This window comes from Salvia miltiorrhiza, chromosome 4 (genome assembly GCF_028751815.1).
Source record: "Salvia miltiorrhiza cultivar Shanhuang (shh) chromosome 4, IMPLAD_Smil_shh, whole genome shotgun sequence".
Lineage (NCBI taxonomy): Eukaryota > Viridiplantae > Streptophyta > Magnoliopsida > Lamiales > Lamiaceae > Salvia > Salvia miltiorrhiza.
In genome coordinates this window covers 3,073,177-3,092,129 of record NC_080390.1, presented here as the reverse complement: position 1 = coordinate 3,092,129, position 18,953 = coordinate 3,073,177, and the positions used below count along the sequence as shown (strand labels likewise).

The 18,953-nt window shown below is 37.5% G+C and overlaps 1 protein-coding gene and 1 long non-coding RNA gene across 11 annotated transcripts; one reads left to right on the top strand and one right to left on the bottom strand.

Moving 5' to 3' along the window:
- Positions 1–206: 206 nt before the first annotated feature.
- LOC131022275 (uncharacterized) lies at positions 207–930 on the bottom strand. Its single transcript, XR_009101207.1, has 4 exons — positions 865–930; positions 623–716; positions 423–510; positions 207–337 (listed from the first exon to the last, which is right to left on the bottom strand). It is a non-coding gene; the product is annotated as an uncharacterized LOC131022275 (long non-coding RNA).
- A 4,375-nt stretch (positions 931–5,305) lies between these two features.
- LOC131022216 (uncharacterized) lies at positions 5,306–18,432 on the top strand. 10 transcript variants are annotated; one of them, XM_057951656.1, is made up of 11 exons: positions 5,306–5,527; positions 12,693–12,880; positions 13,607–13,849; positions 14,084–14,185; positions 14,328–14,373; positions 14,767–14,842; positions 15,016–15,382; positions 15,726–15,975; positions 16,252–16,494; positions 16,577–16,696; positions 17,356–18,432. In XM_057951656.1, exons 3-11 carry the CDS (start codon positions 13,778–13,780, stop codon positions 17,814–17,816), a joined length of 1,737 nt encoding a protein of 578 aa, XP_057807639.1. In that variant the 5' UTR covers positions 5,306–5,527; positions 12,693–12,880; positions 13,607–13,777; the 3' UTR covers positions 17,817–18,432. The 10 variants fall into 10 exon arrangements, with proteins under 10 accessions (XP_057807639.1, XP_057807641.1, XP_057807643.1 ...); XM_057951658.1 differs by lacking the exon at positions 12,693–12,880; XM_057951660.1 differs by lacking the exon at positions 5,306–5,527 and having other exon boundaries at positions 12,637–13,467; positions 13,607–13,673.
- Positions 18,433–18,953: the final 521 nt, after the last annotated feature.

The following is an 18,953-nucleotide window of genomic DNA, read 5'->3' as shown; positions in this document are numbered from 1 at the left end:
CATTAACAAAAAAAAATTAGAATCTCACAAATTCTGAAATTCTGAATTTCAACACAAGCAGACAAGACAGCCAGACTTCAATCAGCATACTAAGAAAACAGAAAAAATACAGAGCAGCTGCATACAAAGAGTGAAATCAATAACCTAAGAACATAAAATCTAATATAAAACAAAATGTAACAGAAACAATATCTCAACCCACCTCACGGCTAGCACGAGTTCCAACATATATAATAACATTCATCTCAGGCAACCACTTTCTAAACTCTTTTGCCCAATTAGACAAGGTAGATAAAGGAACAACAACAAGAAATGGTCCTTGAATTTGCTGAGAATTCTGCAGAAATGATTATGAATCAGCAATGCTATCAAAACATGAAAACATTGGAAATTTTTCAAAGCTGACTTGCAACATTATGTACCTGCAGAAAACCAAGCATTGAAACTGACTGAACAGTTTTACCAAGACCCATTTCATCAGCTAAAATTACATTGGTATCATTTCACCAGCTGTGCTGCAAAAGAGTCACTGATCAGCACTGCTTCTCAAGTAGAAAGCAAATGATAAAAGTTTAAGAAGATAATTTGTTCAGAATAAATCCACTTCGAACCATGTCCGCACCTGTTAACAAGAAAGTTAAGACCTTCAAGCTGATAGTCTCGAAGTTTGCCCCCTTTCAGCCACTCAGGCTGCTCGTCAAGCTTCCTAAGACTTCCTGAGGGAGTGAAAGGCATACAAAGCCAGGTAAGCAAAGAAAAAATAAGGAATTATCCCCCATTTCAATCTAGGACTTTTTTATAATATTCATATAAGTTCTGGGAAGCTAATTAGCTAAATGAGGACACCTATGACGAGCTACTGACCTTTGATTTTCTTGCGCTGAAAATCAACAGTCTTCCCTGGAACCATTGACGCGGCCTCTCGAGACTGCAATCATGAAGGGGTCATGGCATTGATAAACTAACGTACATAACATTAAATCTTAGTTCTTGTGGGCCAAAAAGCAACAAAGGCCAAGCCAGGTAGAAACAGATCAACTGATCAAGATCACATTAGTAAGTAAAATTTGTGAAGGAAGAAATAATAAAGTTCTGACCAAACATGTGAGAGATAATCCCCTAGCAAACAAACAATAGAGAATGTGAGAGATAATCCAATAACCGTTGGAGAATTATGTATGAGAATGTGTTTCACGATTAACGAACCTCTCTGCTAATTTGTTGAGCTTATTGAATGTATCGACAGTGGCACATTGCCTTGAGTAATCCAACAATAACCCATCAAACTCACTGGCATCACAAAGAAATAAAATCCAAATTCAACACCATTTTACATCAAAATCAACTCTTTCTTGTAAATTTTAAACATGAAGAGAAAACAAGCATCATACACCATCATGGACTGGCATCTCTTCGTGTCGCTCATCAATTCACGCAGATGAGTCTTCTTAATGCTTTCAACATGGGCCTGAAATGCATGCATTAACTACCACACAAAAGTGCATCGCCATAACACTTCCAAAACACGGTCCGAACATAAAAGATGACATTACCCCTCAAATCCTTCCACGCATGCATCAGTTTCACAGATGCAACTATCAGCATCCACACTATGACTTCTCAAAGACTAATATCAGAAAACAAATGTAAAGACTCTATAAATGAACCCGTTCAGAAGTGATTTTCGACCAAATTACACAAACGAAATCCGTCTGCTACTATCCGATAATCATAGTTCAGAACTAATAAACTTTCAGAAGAAGCCTCAACTACACTGAAATCAAACAATCGGACCAAAAAACTTACCTCAATTTCACGAATTGATTGTGGATAACTGCAACGCAATGCGGTGAAGTGGAGACAACAAGTATTGACGGATAACAACGAAGGCAGCGATTGTAAATCTAAGATTTGTAGATTGAATTGCAGCCGAGGGTAATAGAGGCATTCAAGGAAAATAGTGGAGTCACCGGACGGACCAACAGAAGCGCCGAGGCCAGAGGAGGTGGGTGGGGGCGACGCAGCCGCGCACTAAGGCGGGGCGGAGGATCTGATGCGGGGGCGGCGACCTAGGGTTTAAAATTTGGACGTGGGAGAGAGAGAGAGGCGACGGGAGAGGGGGAGATGTGACGGAACAGAAGGAGGCGTCCGTGGATATTGACGGGGAGAGAAGGCGGCGCGGAAAGATCGGCGGAAAAGGGCGGCGCGGAGAAGTCGAAGTCCTAGGGTTCTAGATTTGGAGGTGGGGGTTCATTGGAAGACAAAGAAGCGAGAGAGAGCATAGAGCCGTTGAAAGCGGCGGCTCGCCGGATTTCATCAGAGGCCATAGAGAGAGGCGGTGAGGGTGAAATGGCAGACGGAGAGATGCGCCGGAGAAGGAAGAACGAGAGAGAGACGGTAGATAGATTCTGATTTTAGGATCAACAATTCATTTGTTATTTTCTCATATAATATAATATTATTTTAAAAAATTAATATTAAAAAAATTATACATAACAGTTTTTAGAGACGCTCATACATAACGGTTCAAAAACCGTTGTAAATGACTCTTATACATAACGGTTCTTTAGCGTTATAAATAACTGTTATAAAAGATGGTCATAGATAACGGTGGCGTAACGGTTTTGTAATACCGTTATGTATGCAATTAATAGATAACGCAAAAACATAACGCATTTGTTCAAACCGTTATCTATGCATTTAGACAACACTACATAGATAACGGATTTTCGAAAAACCGTTATCTATTCCTAAAAGTGCGCTCATACATAACGGTTTTTGAAAAAAACCGTTATCTATGTACTGTTATGTATGTAAACTTTTGTAGTAGTGTCGGATAAGATTTATTTTGCTATACTATATGTAGGATTTATAATTAAATAGATATGTTGGATTTATCTAATAGTTTTATACAATTATTTAACAGTACAGATTTTATCTAATAGTTTTATATGATTATTTAATAGTATAGAATTTATCTATAAATTTATATGATTATTTAATAGTTTTTAAATGTAAAAATTGATTAGAAATGTATAAATAAATAAGAATGAATGAGAATTGAGGAAAATTAGAATGAAGTGATTATACGATGCCACGTAGGATATGATTTATTTTGCTATAATGTAAAAATTGATTAGAAATATATAAATAAATAAGAATGAATTAGAATTGAGAAAAATTAGAATGAAGTGATTATACGATGCCACGTAGGATAAGATTTATTTTGCTATAATATATATAAATTTATAGATAAATAAGAATGAATGAGAATTGAGGAAAATTAGAATGAAGTGATTATACAATGCTACGTAGGATATGATTTATTTTGTTATAATGTAAAAAAATTGATTAGAAATATATAAATAAATAAGAATGAATGAGAATTGAAGAAAATTAGAATGGGGTGATAATAATTAAAATCAAGAGAAAGAGATAAAGATGATAGGTTGAAGTAAATAAAATAAGAGCTCAAACGTTGCTGCATGAGGCCGAAATTAGATATATATGATTGGGATATAATTAATGCATAAGAAATTAGATATAGAAATTTGTTGATGATAGGTTCGAAATTAGATATATAGAAATTTGTGGATTAAAAATTTAGAAAAAATAAGAATGAATGAGAATTGACGAAAATTAAAATAGAGTGATTCTATTACGCCATGTAGGATAGAGCTTATTTTACTTTTTTATATATATATAGATTGCAATTCATAACCAATTAATTCGCCAACCACGCAAAACAGTACTTTAAGTCAACAAACTTTTTTTTAATCTTAGTGTTTTTTTTAATATATCCTTATAATATGAATGTGATTATTTATATTACATCTAAGTTTGTTTTTTAAACAAATTAAATCTAACAACGATCAATTCATAATATACACAAATTACACCGAGACCGCTATCAACTTACCTTGGGCCCCGAGGCTATCGGATGTCCGGTGCTCAAAATCCTTCCAAAATAGTAAGAAAAGAAAAGTGCCATAGAAATTTGCTCAAATCATTTCCAAAAGTAGTCATTCAATCGTTATAAAAAGGTAACCACACAACCATAGAAGATAATCAAGGAAAAAAAAAATACAGTAAGCATCACATCATCCCTTTTAATTAGCACCTTAATTTTCAAGTTTCTCAACCCTAATAAAAGCCACCATGGATATGAGGAAAATCGCATACGCCACCATTATCGCTGCTGCCTCCATCAGCGCCGTCGCGGCCAGCGCAGATGAACATCATGATTCGCCAGCACCCAGCCCAGACGGCGCTGTCGCCGCCTTGCCGGCGATGGGCGCGTTGGTTGGAGCCTCCATCTTATCCTTCTTCGCCCTCTACATCAACTAAGCATGCACTTAAATTTATAGCTATGGTGGAGCACTAATAAATAGCAACGTATAATCTCACATTCTAAGATTGTTATTGACCATAGTTTTTTTCGTTTTCATTTTTTAGTTTTCAGTTTCTTGTTTTTCCGTATGTAATTAAAGGGTGAATCACTCTGTTCTATATATCATATTCTTATTATAATTACTCCATCGCCTTTATGTTTTGCATGTGCTATGTTTTTCTTTGTTGGACAATTTCGTGCAGTTTTCTATGTATATATTATATTGTACGTCTTGCATTTTTATTTTTATAGCTAGATTTCATTAGTATGAATAAATGGACTTTTTTTGTCAAAATATAATTATATACATATGCATATATTTGTAGGACGTGGTTTTAACGAAAATTACATTTTTGTGAAAATGTGAGGAAACAACACATTCGCTAAAAAAATTCACTTTCTCTAGGCTTCGAATCCAACTGATGCACTAATTAAGCAAGATGATGCATCTATCGATGTAATATCCCGCCCATTTCTACTAAGTTTAGATTTATTTTAAGCTTAGATTAAGATGATTCACGCCGGATAAAAAAAAATGATGATTTATTTAATTCCAACAAAAACAAATTTCAAAAGCTTTTGTAAATATTTAAGTTATTTAAATTTTTGTGCATTGCATATTAATTTAAATATGAGCATGTGTATATGTGAAATATTTTACATATAATTAATATTGATTTTTACAGATTTAAATTAAAGTCTATGTTGGACTTTAATTATGAATGTGTGTTGGAGTTTGATTTTTGTTCATTTTGGGCCTTAGTTTTAATTAAGCATTCAAGCATTTACACGAGCTATTTAGCGAACCCCGACGAATATTACAGTTCTGATATTTCAATCCTGAGGGATTTTCGCTATCCAATCAGCACTCACTAGCTCATAGCCGCCTAGACTACCTACTAGCCCCGCCCAGCCTACCCACTAGCCGCCCAGCCTAATGAAGCTTTCAAATTCCCAACACACCTTCCCAACACACCTTTGCTTAAGGCAACTCCTCTGCTAATTCAAGCTACAATCAATGCTTCCATCCTTCCATCTTCTTGCTTACCTTCCCGTACCAGCATACCAAGAAAACAAATTCAAGTACAAAAGCTCCATTAATGTAGATTCAGTTCACAGCAGCAAATCCAATCAAAGGTTTCTTTCTTTTACTCATTTATGATATCTCTCTTGAATCAAAGTCAGAAACGCACCTATTCTTAATTTCACATTCTGAAATTTCAAATTTGACCAAGCATGTATCACAAGCAACATCTATTTACTGAGCTTCATTTACACAACTTTTACATATATATATATATATATATATACATAATCTGTGCATACATTTATGTGCATAAATGATAGAAAAGCTGGGTAGAAGAATGTTTGATGTGTGTTGATAAAAAAAAATAGTCTTGAGCTTGATTTAGCTTGCTTCCGAATCTGGGGTGTCGAGTCGGTTGGTCGTTGTTGCTGTTGAGTCGAGGACAGTAAGGAGGGGCGGCAGCCGTGGTGGCTGCCGGCGGTCGACGGCGGTTCCTGGGCGTGAGCCCACCGGTGAAGGAGAGGCGGCGGTCGGCGGTGGCTCGGTGCCACTGTTGTCGCCGGCTGGAGTGAGTAGAGGAAAGAGTGAGACACAGACGTGGATCTGGAGCTCGGCGGCGGCAGCCTATGGCTGCGCAGTCGCCGGAATCGAAGGGGTGTCATCTGGTATTTGGGGATTTAGGGCACGGAGGCGGCGGCTCGGTCGCCGTTCCGTTCAGAGGCAGAGAGGGAGATGGAGGTGGCAGCCCATCGCTGCTGCTTCGTCGAAGGGAAACCGGCGGCGGCTGGGTGCCCCGGTGACTCTGCATGTGTGTGTGTTTTGTGTGAGAGAGAGAGGGCCGTGAGACAGAGGGAGGCGTGGCACGGCGGCTCCGCCGCTGCTGCCGGGCTGGTGACGGTGAGAGCGAGGAAGATAGGGGCTGGAGTGCGGTGGCCGTCCGACAAAATGCAGGAGAGAGGCGGCGCCGTCGTCTGAAATTTGAGCGGCGGCGGCTGGCCTCACCGGCTACTACGGTTGCCGAAGTCGAGAGAAGGAGAGGAGGGCTGTCAGTGAGTTTGGGGCTGGGTTTATCAGAGGGAGAAAGGGGCGGCGACGGCTCTCCAGCCGTCGAGGGAGCAGAGCACGCGGCGGCGGCCATGGTGGTGGTGCGGTCGCCGGAAAATTTTGAGGGAGGAGGCGACAACATTTTCAGTATGTGAGTGTGCGTGTAGGGAGGTGAGGGAGAAAGAGAGAGAGAGCAAGGGCGAGGGAGAGGGAAGTCAGGGATGGTGGCGGCGGCGGCGGCCAGAGAACGGCGCTGTTGCCGTCCGCCGGAAGAGAGAAGAGGGCGAGGGGGGGGGGGGTGGTGGCTGCTGCGCAGCAGCAGCTGCGTGTGTGTGTGTGTGTTTGTGTGGGTGTGTGTTTTAAAAAGAAGAAGATAGAGATTGGGCCTTGCCCTAATAAATTTGGAGCCTCTTATGGGCTACAAATTCTTTTCAATTGGGCTCAGATTATAATTAAAATTTGGGCTTTATTATTTAATCAAGTGGACTACTTCATTTAATTGTTTGGGCTTGAGCATTGGGCCGACTTTTAGCTTTTAAGCTGGGCCAGATCTTTTATTTTTCTATTTATTCCTTTGGGCTTGCTTATTAGTTAAGTTAGGTCTATGATTTTATTTAATTGGGCCTGATTTAATTGAAGTGTGGGTTACCTTTACTAATATTATTTGGGCTGTCTTATTTTAATTAATTGAACTATTAATTAGTTTAATTAATTTATTCAATGACTAATTTTTATAATAATATTAAATTATTATTATGCGCGTGTTTTAAGTAAATTACTTATTATATGCTAAGCATGACATGAAATTGCATTAGATTTTGCAATATGGGTATTTATGATTTAATTGGTTTTATTTATATTTCCTATTATTAAAGAAAATCTAGTAAGGATATTGTTGGTGTCCTTAACTCAAGAATTTTAGTTTTCAATTATTTATTCATTAAATTTTGAAAACCCGGCTAAGTGAATCATAGAATGTTAAGCACTTTACCTTGATTTAAGATTAAATTCAGGAGACCTATTAAGAGTATAGATTTCTTGTAGGCTTCGTGGATCGTGAGAATTAGCACCGCTATTCCGATTCAGAGATAAGAATAAACGACAGGCATTGCCTAATCAGGTGGGCTTACTTTCCAAATGTATGATTGAGTTATTAAGCTCTAAATATTTCATGAAATGAAAACTGTTTATCCAATAAATGTTTTTGTGCGCTCTGTTATGTTTAAGGCTCGCAATTCATGGATCGATCGAGGTTCTCTTATGACCTAACACGTTGTTTGAGAATTGTGTACACTTGTTAGTTGTTTCGGTGGGTTGATCTCCATCGGGCACTAATTCATGTAAGAGGCGTTATAAGGGTGCTCAGCTGGATGTGTTCCGGAGCATGTATCATGTAAGGCCTGCCTGGGTAGCGTCCCGAGGTCAATTCAACTTGTCTGAGTTACGTCCTCAGGGCAAGTATCATGGGAATGAGGGATCCGTCGGTGGCTAAAAGGTCCGGGATCACAGCGAGTAACAGAACAGAGTGTGACAATAGCGCGCTAATAAAATGAAGTACTTTAACATGCTTAGAAGTTCTTTTTGTTTTAAAACCTTCTAAGTTATGTCATGAATGATTGGATAAACTGCTCTTACGAATTTGTGAAATGTTTTAAAAGTTGCAGCCCACTAAGTACATTAGTACTTAGCCCAAATATTTTCAAATATTTTTCAGGTTGATGGTTGGTGTTGACGGGGAGAGCTGAGGTTAGGGTTCAACTCCGTGTTTTGACTTCCGCTGTAGTAATAGCCTTTATTTGTCTTTCGTTTCCTTGACTTAAGACTTTTATGTTATGACTCTAAATGATATCTTTTGATGAGCTTAGACTCTTGACTCTCAAGTATTTCGACTAATGAAAGTTGGTTATCCGAAGCATGAAACTAAACTTGTGATCCTGAAGTTGTAATGTTTGTCGATGGATTAGTATCGTTTCGATATCTGTCTTTCTTCATCCAAAGGGGCGAAGCCCGATTTATCATCCCATTATTCGTATTTTACAAGGTTTTTCCCTTGTTCATTTCAATGATTTAGTTGCACCTCAGTTATAGTTATTCCTTTAGAAATTGGGGTGTGACATCATTTTATCTCTTTGGAATATGAATACCCAATTTAATGGGTAGATTGTCAAGTTTATTCTAGTTGATTAAGACTTTCTATTATTTTTCTTATTTCCTTTTGCCTTGGGAAGTCGGGCTGTTACAATCGTAGACTTTGATAATCGAAGGGCGAAGAATGACTTTCTGTTTTCATTTTATATAGTGGTTTTTATTTGAACATCTTCATATATTAATTGTTATCCTTAAACACATAATATTCCAATTCTAGCCTTTTTCGTATAGCAAAAAGATATTATATTCATCTTTTATTATCATGATTGCATATGAATAGGAGCTATCTTTTATTATTATGCCGTTACATATTTACACAAATTTTTTGCGTAATTAAAATTCGTGTAATGATGTAACTAATACTGCTACATGAATTTACACAAAAAAAATTGTATAAGGGTATTAAATTTAAAATTAGTACTATTTTCACATTTTTATCTACATAATTATAGTTTCCAATTATTATATGCTTTTAGCTAGAATAGATTAGTGTTGCCTCTAATATCTATTTATTGGGAATGTTTCAAATAACTTTAGATATTTATTGTATAAAATCATATGAAAATTTAAAATGTTGAATTAATTACTACTTTACTAAATAAATTTGTGGTCCAATATGCGAATTCATAATAGCGTTATTTTATAGTAGTATATGAAATTACCACTCCGATCCATCTATCAATCCATATATGCCTATACATAAAATAAAGTTTAACCAAAAAACTTGCATGTTTTGGAATTAATTAATTTATGTAAGTGGTGCAATTTGGTTAAACTATTTCTGATCATGTGAAAAACTGATTTCCCATACGCCATAGTTGGTTAGTCCACGCACTAAGAATATGATATGTGATAGAGGACTTCTAAAATAAAATACACTTAGGGGTAAAAATTGAAATAAAATCAGATATTTTTTAAAAAATGCCTTTTTTATGTCTTTTTTATTTGTTTTAAAATTAACATGTTTTTCATGCATAACTTTACACACAAAAATGCATAATATTATACATAAAAATGCATTATATTATGCGACCGATCAGGTACCTCTCTCCCCATTTCTCCTTTCTGAACCATGAATAAAATGCATACATTTTTGTGTACAATGTTATGCATATTTGTGTTAATATGTATGCATTTATGTGAGTAAAATTATGCATGAAATACATATCAACTTTTATTTTGAGGGTTAACTTGATTGATAAAAGTAGGAAAAATATTTTTTTATTTATTTTAATAGATTGAAATTTTTAAATATATCAACATTCTTAATAATGTTTACTCCCTACTTCCCTCAAATATCTTGCTAATGAAATAAAAGTTAGTTGTGTATTTGATGAGTAAAGAACTGAGTTTCATAATATGTGAAAATTGCAAGAGTAATAGTTAGTGGAATTGTTTCCAAAAATAGATTATAAATATGCTTTAGGGACGGATCAAAATAAAAGAAAAAAAGATGTTTGATTGCCGGAGGATAAAGTATTATTTAAGCTAATTTTACTTAATGCATATCCATTAAAATGTTGAAATTAAAAAAGATTGATATTAAAAATAAAATTATTCAATTATGTATTTTATTAATTTTTTTGAAAAAAAGCTTACTCAGTTAGCAGCAGCACATCATCAACTCAAGTAGGGTTGGCAATTTTCGGCACGACACAAAAGCACGATATGAAACCGCACGAAATTAATAGGTTAGTGGCACGCCTAATAAGGTTCGTGTCCTTATCGTGTCGACCTGATAAGGACCTGATAATTTCGTGTCGGGTTCGTGTAACCTGATAGAATTAATACTCCCTCCGTCCACGAAATGAGTACCCATATTTCCATTTTCGTCCGTCCACGAAATGAGTACCCATTTCCCTTTTTGGCAAGTGTACCCCACACAACACTTTAATTAATACACTCAAAAAGGTGGGACCTCCATTCTATTCACACTACACTCAATACATTTCTTAAAACCCGTGCCGTCCACAAATGGGTACTCATTTCGTGGACGGAGGGAGTATTATTATTTTTATTAAATATTTATTCTAAAAGTTTGCCTTTAAGAGGGTGTATTGGATTGAGATTCTGTAGGATTTTAAAGGATTTCAAAGTTGGGTGTATTCAATCCAGACTTTTAAAAATCCTTTAAAATTCAGAGGTATTCAATCCAAAATTTTTAAAGTCTTTTAAAATTCAGAGGTATTCAAACCAGATTTTTTAAAGTCTTTTCAAATCAGGTGGTATTCAACATTTCATGCATTTTAATAATTCATGGATTCTGATGAATTTGTCAAAAAAAAATACAAAGGACGAAATCCGAGCTTCAAACTTAAGATTTCGATGGATTCCTCTAAACTCCACGCGACTCCACGCAAAGTCTATGAATTTTGAAAGTTCTTTAAAATCCATGGACTTTTTAAAGTCCTTTAAAATCCTATAGAATCTCAATCCAAAAGTTTTGGGTGTTAATAGGCAAAAATGCCACATCCTTAAGTTTGATAGTAAAAATGTCATAAGTTATAAAATAAAGCATTCTATGCCCTAATTATATGAAATACCTATTTTACCCTTTGATGTGGATGGGTTTGCTTGATTTTTTGTGAAAGTCTTATACAATTGACCGATTTGACAACCATCAGTCATAAACGTCAACGATTTGACAGCTATCAGTCAAGAGTATATACCCAGATCTAGGGATGGCAATCGGGTACGACGGGTACGAATAGTGACTATCCATACCCATACCCACGAACTAAATGAATAATGGTTTTTAACCACAAAACTATCCATGAATATCAAATGGTATCCAAACCCGCCATCCGCGGATACCCGCTACCCGTTGGGTATCCGCGAACCCGCTATCCGGCGGGTATCCTTCATCCGCTATCCGTCGAATACCCGCGAAATAGAATTTAAATATAAATTTATAACAAATTTAATACAAAAAAAAATCAACACAAATAACATAATTCAAATATATTTTAAATCTAAAATGTGGTGGCCCATATCTAATATGTAAATCTAAAGTCCATATTTTAAATATATTTTGTGGGTATTTCACGGATATATGACGGGTATTTTTCGCGGGTAATCGGGTTTCGCGGGTATGGATAGTAAGTATCCAAACCCATACCCACGAACTAAATAGATAGTGAATTGTAACCACGAAATTATCCGTGGATATCAAATGCCTCTCAAACCCACCCTAATAGGTTTGGATTTTCGCGGATATCCGTTACCCGCGGGTAGATTGCCATCCCTACCCAGATCATGTGTCCGATCGATGAAATCATGTGTCTGCTCGGGCGGATACAATGATCTAGCCACCCACCGGTCACATGTATTCTTGACTGATAGCTGTCAAATCGTTGACTTTTATGACCGATAACTGTCAAATCAGTCAAATGTGTAAGACTTTCACATAAAACCAAACAAACCTATTAAATCAAATGGTATTTAAAAAATAGGGCATAGAATGCTTATGTTTAGAAAATAGAGCATTTTTACTAAAAAACTTAAGCAGGGATGTAAACAAACCAAGCCGCTCGCAAACTATTCAGAGCTCGGCTCGAAAAAAGCTCATTCAAATTCGTTTAGAGAAGCTCGATAAATAAACAAACCAAACTTGAGCTTAGTAGTATTCGGCTCGTTAGCTCGTGAACATGTTCGTCAAGTGATTCAGCTTGAAAAATATAAATTATTAGTAGATACAATTTATATTTATCCATTAAAATTAATAATAATTGTATTAAATCTCTAATTAATTTTATTAGTTATAAGAAAATAATTATATTATATTTATTATTTTGAATAAAATAATTTATTTTTAAAATAAAATAATCAATATTTTGAATATAAATATAAATTTAGAAAGTTTGTATAGGCTCGATTGGGCTCGTGAACTGCTCGTGAGCCTAAAAGTATTCGATAAGTAAAGTTTGGGATTCGATTCGACAAATCAAACTTGAGCACACCACTATTCGATTCGGCTCGGTTCGATTACACCCTTAACAGCAGGGCATTTTAAATTTTCACTCATTTCAGAATTTCTGCGCCGCTACACCCACAGACTGACCCACCCCTCCCTCCCACTCCCAGTCGTTCCCACGTCGACTCTCGATTCTCACGGCCACGGCGGCGCGACCCCAGTCACCGGCGGCGCGGCGCCTCCTCCTCCTCCGCCGACGAGCTCTTCTTTGATGTCGAGATCCTCCGCATCCATATAAAAAAACGCCTCGCTCCGCCCTCGCCGCCTTCTCCATTTCCGCCGCTGCCTCTCTTGTCCGGTAAGTCACCAACGTCGGACGTAACTTATATCTCCCCCAGTATGTATTATTTTTTATTCCTATGTTTTTAGGTTGTGATTTTGAGTTTTGTTCTGTGTTTTCCAATTAAGATTTGTTGTTTTTGTATATGCATAAACATTCATGTTTGATTTTGGAGGTATTATTGGTAGCTCGAATCGGAAGTAGTTGATAGATTTTATTGGATTTTGAAGAATCCCACAAAGAAAAGCAGCAATAAGTGGATGTCGCATGTGAAGTTTTTGGTTTTATCTTTGTGGGATTACATTGCACTATCGATGCCTCACCAACAATTTGTTTTGAATAGTAAAAGTTTGGACTTGTTATAACTATTAATTGATGTGTATTGTTTTTCAATAGTAAAAGTGGGTAGCAAAGATGAGATGGGATATTTGGTGAGATGAGTTTGTTTTTTTTTTCCTTCCACATTTTATTCTGGTTTCAATGTTTTGTAAATAATTTTCTCCGAATTTCGAAGTTCTTATTGAAGTAGATAGGCTGAATATTGAAATTATATATATGGAGAGAAGAGATATATTCACCAACACATAGTACATGTATATATAAAAGTGAGAAATCTCATATCTCAATAGTTCTATCTTCTTTATATAATTTCATGGTTAAAATGTACAGAGTGTCGGTTAATCAAACTGCATTACCTGAACTACTGTTCACATTACCTATAAACATATTTCATGGGGTTTGCAGGTGCTTCCAAAGCTAGGGAAAGTGGAGAACTATTTGTGGATTGACTCCAAGATAACGGGGTTTACAGGTGCCTCCTGTCTTCTCTCACTCAGCCCCCCTCTCCTCTCCCTCGCAATTTCTCCCGTTTCTTCTCTCTCACTTGAAATTCCCCTCCTTTTACTTTCCATCATTATGAGGGAAATCGTTACTATCCAAGTTGGGAACTATGCAAATTTTGTGGGCTCTCACTTCTGGAATTTCCAGGTACCATTTTTTTTTCCCAAAGAAAGCTTCAAATAGCTTTGAATGTTCACGAGAACTCTATCCTACTTGTTTATGCTTATACGAACTCAGAAGATATTCTTTAGTATTAGTGTTACACTATGTGCTCGACGCATTAAATCTATTGAAACAGAGTCTTGTTAGAATTATTAGTAATTAAGCCTTATATAATTGCAATTTCAATGGCAAAATGATACTTTGCTTCGTTTGTGAAAGGACGAGTTGCTTGGACTAGCCGAGAGCGCTGAGAGTGATGAGATATTCAAAAGCCACGGCCTCAACATGGATGTCCTTTACCGTGCTGGTGAAACTCAGCAGGTTGATCTTATTTCCAATCAAACCCTTGCTGTACAGTTCCAGCTTCCGTTGCTTTATCTGAAACTAGTGTGTGCTGTAGGTTTAGTACATTTGTTGTTGAGTTGTGACAATCTTAATCTTTTGCTGTGTCTTTCTTGTCCAGGGCATTCTCACTTACACCCCTCGGCTGGTGTCGGTGGGCCTTCAAGGTATTTATGTCATTCTGAATTATTACTCGAAGCTCGTTGTTCTTGTGGTTCGTTCAGCACTTCTGGCTGTAGCTGCTGAAGGATTTTATCTTGGAATGGATTTTGTGCTGAGGAAATAATTTATTCGTTTTAAAAATTGTATAAGGGGTGCAACCTAATTCACGCGCGTCATTCTTAAACTGGCACTTTCAAGAACTCCTGAAAATTTGGTGTGTTCTACTTTTCCTTTATCATCAATCTGCAAATTTTAAGGCTCATTGCTGTAATTAAATATAGTACAGGAGTTTCCCCGAAAAACATGTTCTTTTAAACAATGCACTTTTTGTCATTTTTCTCTTTCCAGTGTGCTCCACATTTTCATATGATACTGATGCATGCCTTTTGACTCAACAGGATCCCTAGGATCAATGAGTTCACGTGGAACCTTGTACAAAGAGATTCAAGAAACCCAAGATGATAGTTTAACATGGTGAGACTTTATTTTCCTTTCAAGTTCCATCATAATTTGCTTTGAATTAAGATACAAGATACAAACTGCATGTAATAGTTTTAGAGAGTAATTATATATGTAAACTTTTATATATTATCTATTGTCTTGTTTTATGTGCTTATATAGTAAATAGCTTCAGACAATGTATTTAGGACAGGTCCTGTAACAACTCAAACATCTCAACCCTTACAGAAGAACTTGTTCTTGCAAAGCTTGGACTGGGAAGAGAATACAAATGTGGATAGGTCGAGAGCTTATGACAATGCACAAAATGAGGCTCGTGCTGAAGTTCAAGATAAGGACATTGTTGAATGTCTAGAGAATGAAGTTCATTATTGGACGGACTTCTCAAAAGTTCATTATCACCCACAAAGTCTGTATGAAATATGTGGATTATGGACAGACATTAAAGATTTCAACAATTATGGGATTGGGAGAGAGGCGTTTTCTGGCAGTCTGCATGCTGAACAAGTTAATGAGAGGCTTCGTTTTTTTCTTGAAGAGTGTGACCATCCTCAGGTAGTGCTGCTGCTATATGTCTAGTTACCTTTTCCTTTTTCTAGGAATATGTCTGGTAGCTGGAATTTCAACCTTCTGGTTTTTCTTCACAATATTCAAGATTTTTCTGAGTTCGCCAAAAGTTGAAACAAATACACTTATCTCTTAGATTCAACTGGGATAATCGTTGATAGAAGGATTACCAAATATTTGCTACTTCAACCCTTTTAAGGTCTTCATTGAGTGTTTTTAGACAATCAATGGGCAATAGTAGAGGCTCGTTGTACGACCAGTGTAATTTTGTACTAATGTCATGCCTGCTTTCTATGGCTGTTGAAATTTCTGTTTCACATTATTTTTACAGGGAATTCAATTTATTGTTGATGACTCCGGAGGATTCTCTGGTGTAGCAGGGGAGGTTTTAGAAAGTATGGCAGATGATTACCCAAACATTCCAGTGCTACTGTACTCTATTCGCAGTCCTGACTCGTGCCTGGATCCGAGCAGCCGCAAGCTGACAATAACCCGTGAACTTCATAATGCAGTTTCATTTGCAAAGCAATCAGCTCTCTGTAAATTGATAGTACCCCTTGGTTTGCCATCCCTGAGTACAAGTAAGCATGCAATCATCTTGAGAGGCTTGCCTTTATCGGTTTGGTGATTGTCTTTATTGAATTGTAGTATCTGCAGATTGAAGATAAATGAGATAAGTATAAAGTAAAACATTAATGCAGATCCTTTTCTATTAATAATCTAAATCTTATCTCGTCCATTTGGCTGTAACTTGTGTAATTTTTAACATCTCTTCTATAATGTGTATCTCATAACATGCCCTCTGGATTATGATTGTTGCATTTTCTAATTGCATATGATCTTTTTCCATTACAAAGGTAAAATTTCCAAGTACCTTTATTTGGAAGATCGAAAACCTTACCACACCAGTGCCGTTTATGCATCTGCACTACATTCTATCAGTCTCCCTTTCAGAATGGAGCCACATGGGCCCAGTGCACAATTCAGCTCGACGTCTGGTGCAGTGACTATAAATGACCTTGTACAGATTTTAACTGGACAGGCTCGGCAGAATATGGTTGCCGTTTTGGATGCTTCTATGCCAGCTCCTGCATTGGCAGGTACTATATTCTGGTTTCTACCTTACCCATACATTGGCATTAATCTGCTGTTGTATATGAAATATCAAATCATGTAAACTAGGTACCGGGTTCCAGCAATCTCTGTTGGAAACTTTGCAGCCACTGACCCCAGAAACAGCTGAAGATGTCGAAGACATGCATGCTTTGGAGTCTATGATCATTCATGGAGCCTTTGCATCAGGTAATGTTGAGAGATTGGGACCCATTTTTCCCTCGTTTGTTAATTTTCTTTTAAATCATCGACAAGCATTTTATGTAGCTGTCGTTGGCGACATATCTTCTCTCAGTTTCATACCGGAGTCATAAATTTATTATGCCTTGTACATTGTGGAGCCTAGTTTTATTGAAGGTGAACACCATGAACTAAAAAAAATGCTCTTAATGTATAAAATAATCCTATCATATCATCTTGAGTTTGCATTAATCTGAGAATTGCATACATTCGTATGTTAAATGAATTATAAAAGTTGACATCATCCAATAATCATGCAAAGACTCTACTTTATCCTTACAGTCATATTCACAAAACGAGACAAATATGTCATTTTGTGTGTGATTATAAGATGGAGATGTTGTAAAGATTATTTGTTGTTAATGAAAATAATATTTACAGTTTGAGTACGCCTTTAGCATGTAAATGGGACGGTGTTGATAAATTCGGAAGATAATCGACATTTTTATCATCGATATGCTAAACCCCTATAACGGTGTTAGTCTTTCAGATCTTCGTAGCTGATTTGATCTGTGTAGTAGAAAAATGTCACTGATTATCTGTTTTAGTTCTCACTCATTGGAACATTAACACTAAATTATTGTTTTGCTTACTACCATTAATCTCAGGATCGAAAAGGGCTTCAGTTTTTGAAGTAAAGGAAGCAGTGCAGGTTGCTTATATGAATGCAGTAAGAAGACCTAAGTTCTCTCATCTCTCAGTAGCTCAATGCCCTCTCCCCATACCATTGCCTTATCCTTCAATATTCGGAAAACTTGTTGGCGGATGCGGTGAACTTTCTGATACGCCCCTCTCGGATTCATCATCGTCATCATCATCGAGAGGGTCGCTTGAAGTCCAGTCTGTCCCAATGGCAGCAAGACTACGATCCAGCATTGCCATTTTGCCATTTTTGGAGAATCGGCTGCAAAATCTTCGGAAGTTGGGGATTGCACGAGGGGCGCTGGGGACAGAGATACTCGGAAGTTGGGGTTTTGGAAGAGATGATGTAGAAGACATAGGAGAGATGCTGTCTGATATGGTAACAAAGCTCAATCCTATATCTGAAGCATCATCAGATTCTGATTGACACAAAATTTCTCCGCCATTTTCTCATTAGTATCCATCTGCTGTGGAGCATAACGTGATAGATCGCAGAACTCTCTGTCACTGTCTTCTTTCCTTGTTTCAGGCTATAGAACTCAGCCTCCTTCTTCTTCCTGTAGCTTTTGGGAATATACTTATCGTATAACCCAGTCTTAAAGTCTTCCCAAGTGTAAGCTGCCCATTGCTCGAGAGTCAGAGTCTTTCGGCGGGCTTCCCACCAAAAGTCAGCCGATCCGGCTAGTTGAAAAGACACGCACGAGAGTCGCTCCTCTTCTGTGCAGTGTAGAAAGGTGAAAATGCGCTCCAAGGCGCGTACCCAAGCCTCAGCTTCAGTTGGGTCGCCCATTCCATTAAACGTGGGCGGATTTTGTCGAAGAAAGAGTTCCTCAATCCTCCTTGCAGGGGGTGGAGGGGGTGGGGTAGGTTCCCTATCGTTTCGTGGTTCCTCAGGTATATCATCTCGATTTCTATCGTTGTTAACATTTCTCCTAGCGGTGCGACCTCGTTTAGGCGGCATTCTGCGAAATACGAAACACCCCTTTTTAACACATTCTATACGGGAGTCTTTAAGGCAATTAATAAAGAGCTGCTTGTCAAAATAACTCATCAACTCCAAAAATTTCAATCATCTAAGCAATTAAAGCTCGACAACCTAGTAAATGACCACTTTGATCACTTCATATCATGGGAAAATTTGCCTCATCGAGGACTTTTACATCATTAATCAAAATGTTTCCGTACTATCGTTGGCTAACGACATCAAAATAAGAATATAGTCATAGGGTTACAAAAAAAAAAAACATCGGAACGAATCATCGTTTTCGGAATACATCCATAAGCTAAAACTATTAGATCTGCGAACCCTGAGTCGCGGTACGGCTGCTCCTCGGTGACGCCAAGAGGTAAATAATCGGATCCTCCTCGGGATCCTCCTCCTCCTCCTCGCTGGGCGACGGGGTCTCTCCCTGACCTTCACCCGTCTCCCGCATGATTTGGGCTGTGCGGAAGATGTCGTCCGCAATCTCACGGATCGGATCGTCCCTAGTGCAGATCCTGGCCGTGGCACGAGGCTCGGTCGGGGCTGGAGGTGGCAACGGCTCGGGGCGAGTAATCCTCCTCA

What these genes read in the sequence shown, in the direction of transcription:
- LOC131022216 (XM_057951658.1), top strand. Translation starts at nt 13,778, where the DNA reads ATGAGGGAAATCGTTACTATCCAAGTTGGGAACTATGCAAATTTTGTG. An exon ending in GGTGTCGGTGGGCCTTCAAG is followed by an intron (nt 14,374 to 14,766) that starts GTATTTATGTCA and finishes TTGACTCAACAG; the next exon opens with GATCCCTAGGATCAATGAGT. An exon ending in GCCAGCTCCTGCATTGGCAG is followed by an intron (nt 16,495 to 16,576) that starts GTACTATATTCT and finishes CATGTAAACTAG; the next exon opens with GTACCGGGTTCCAGCAATCT.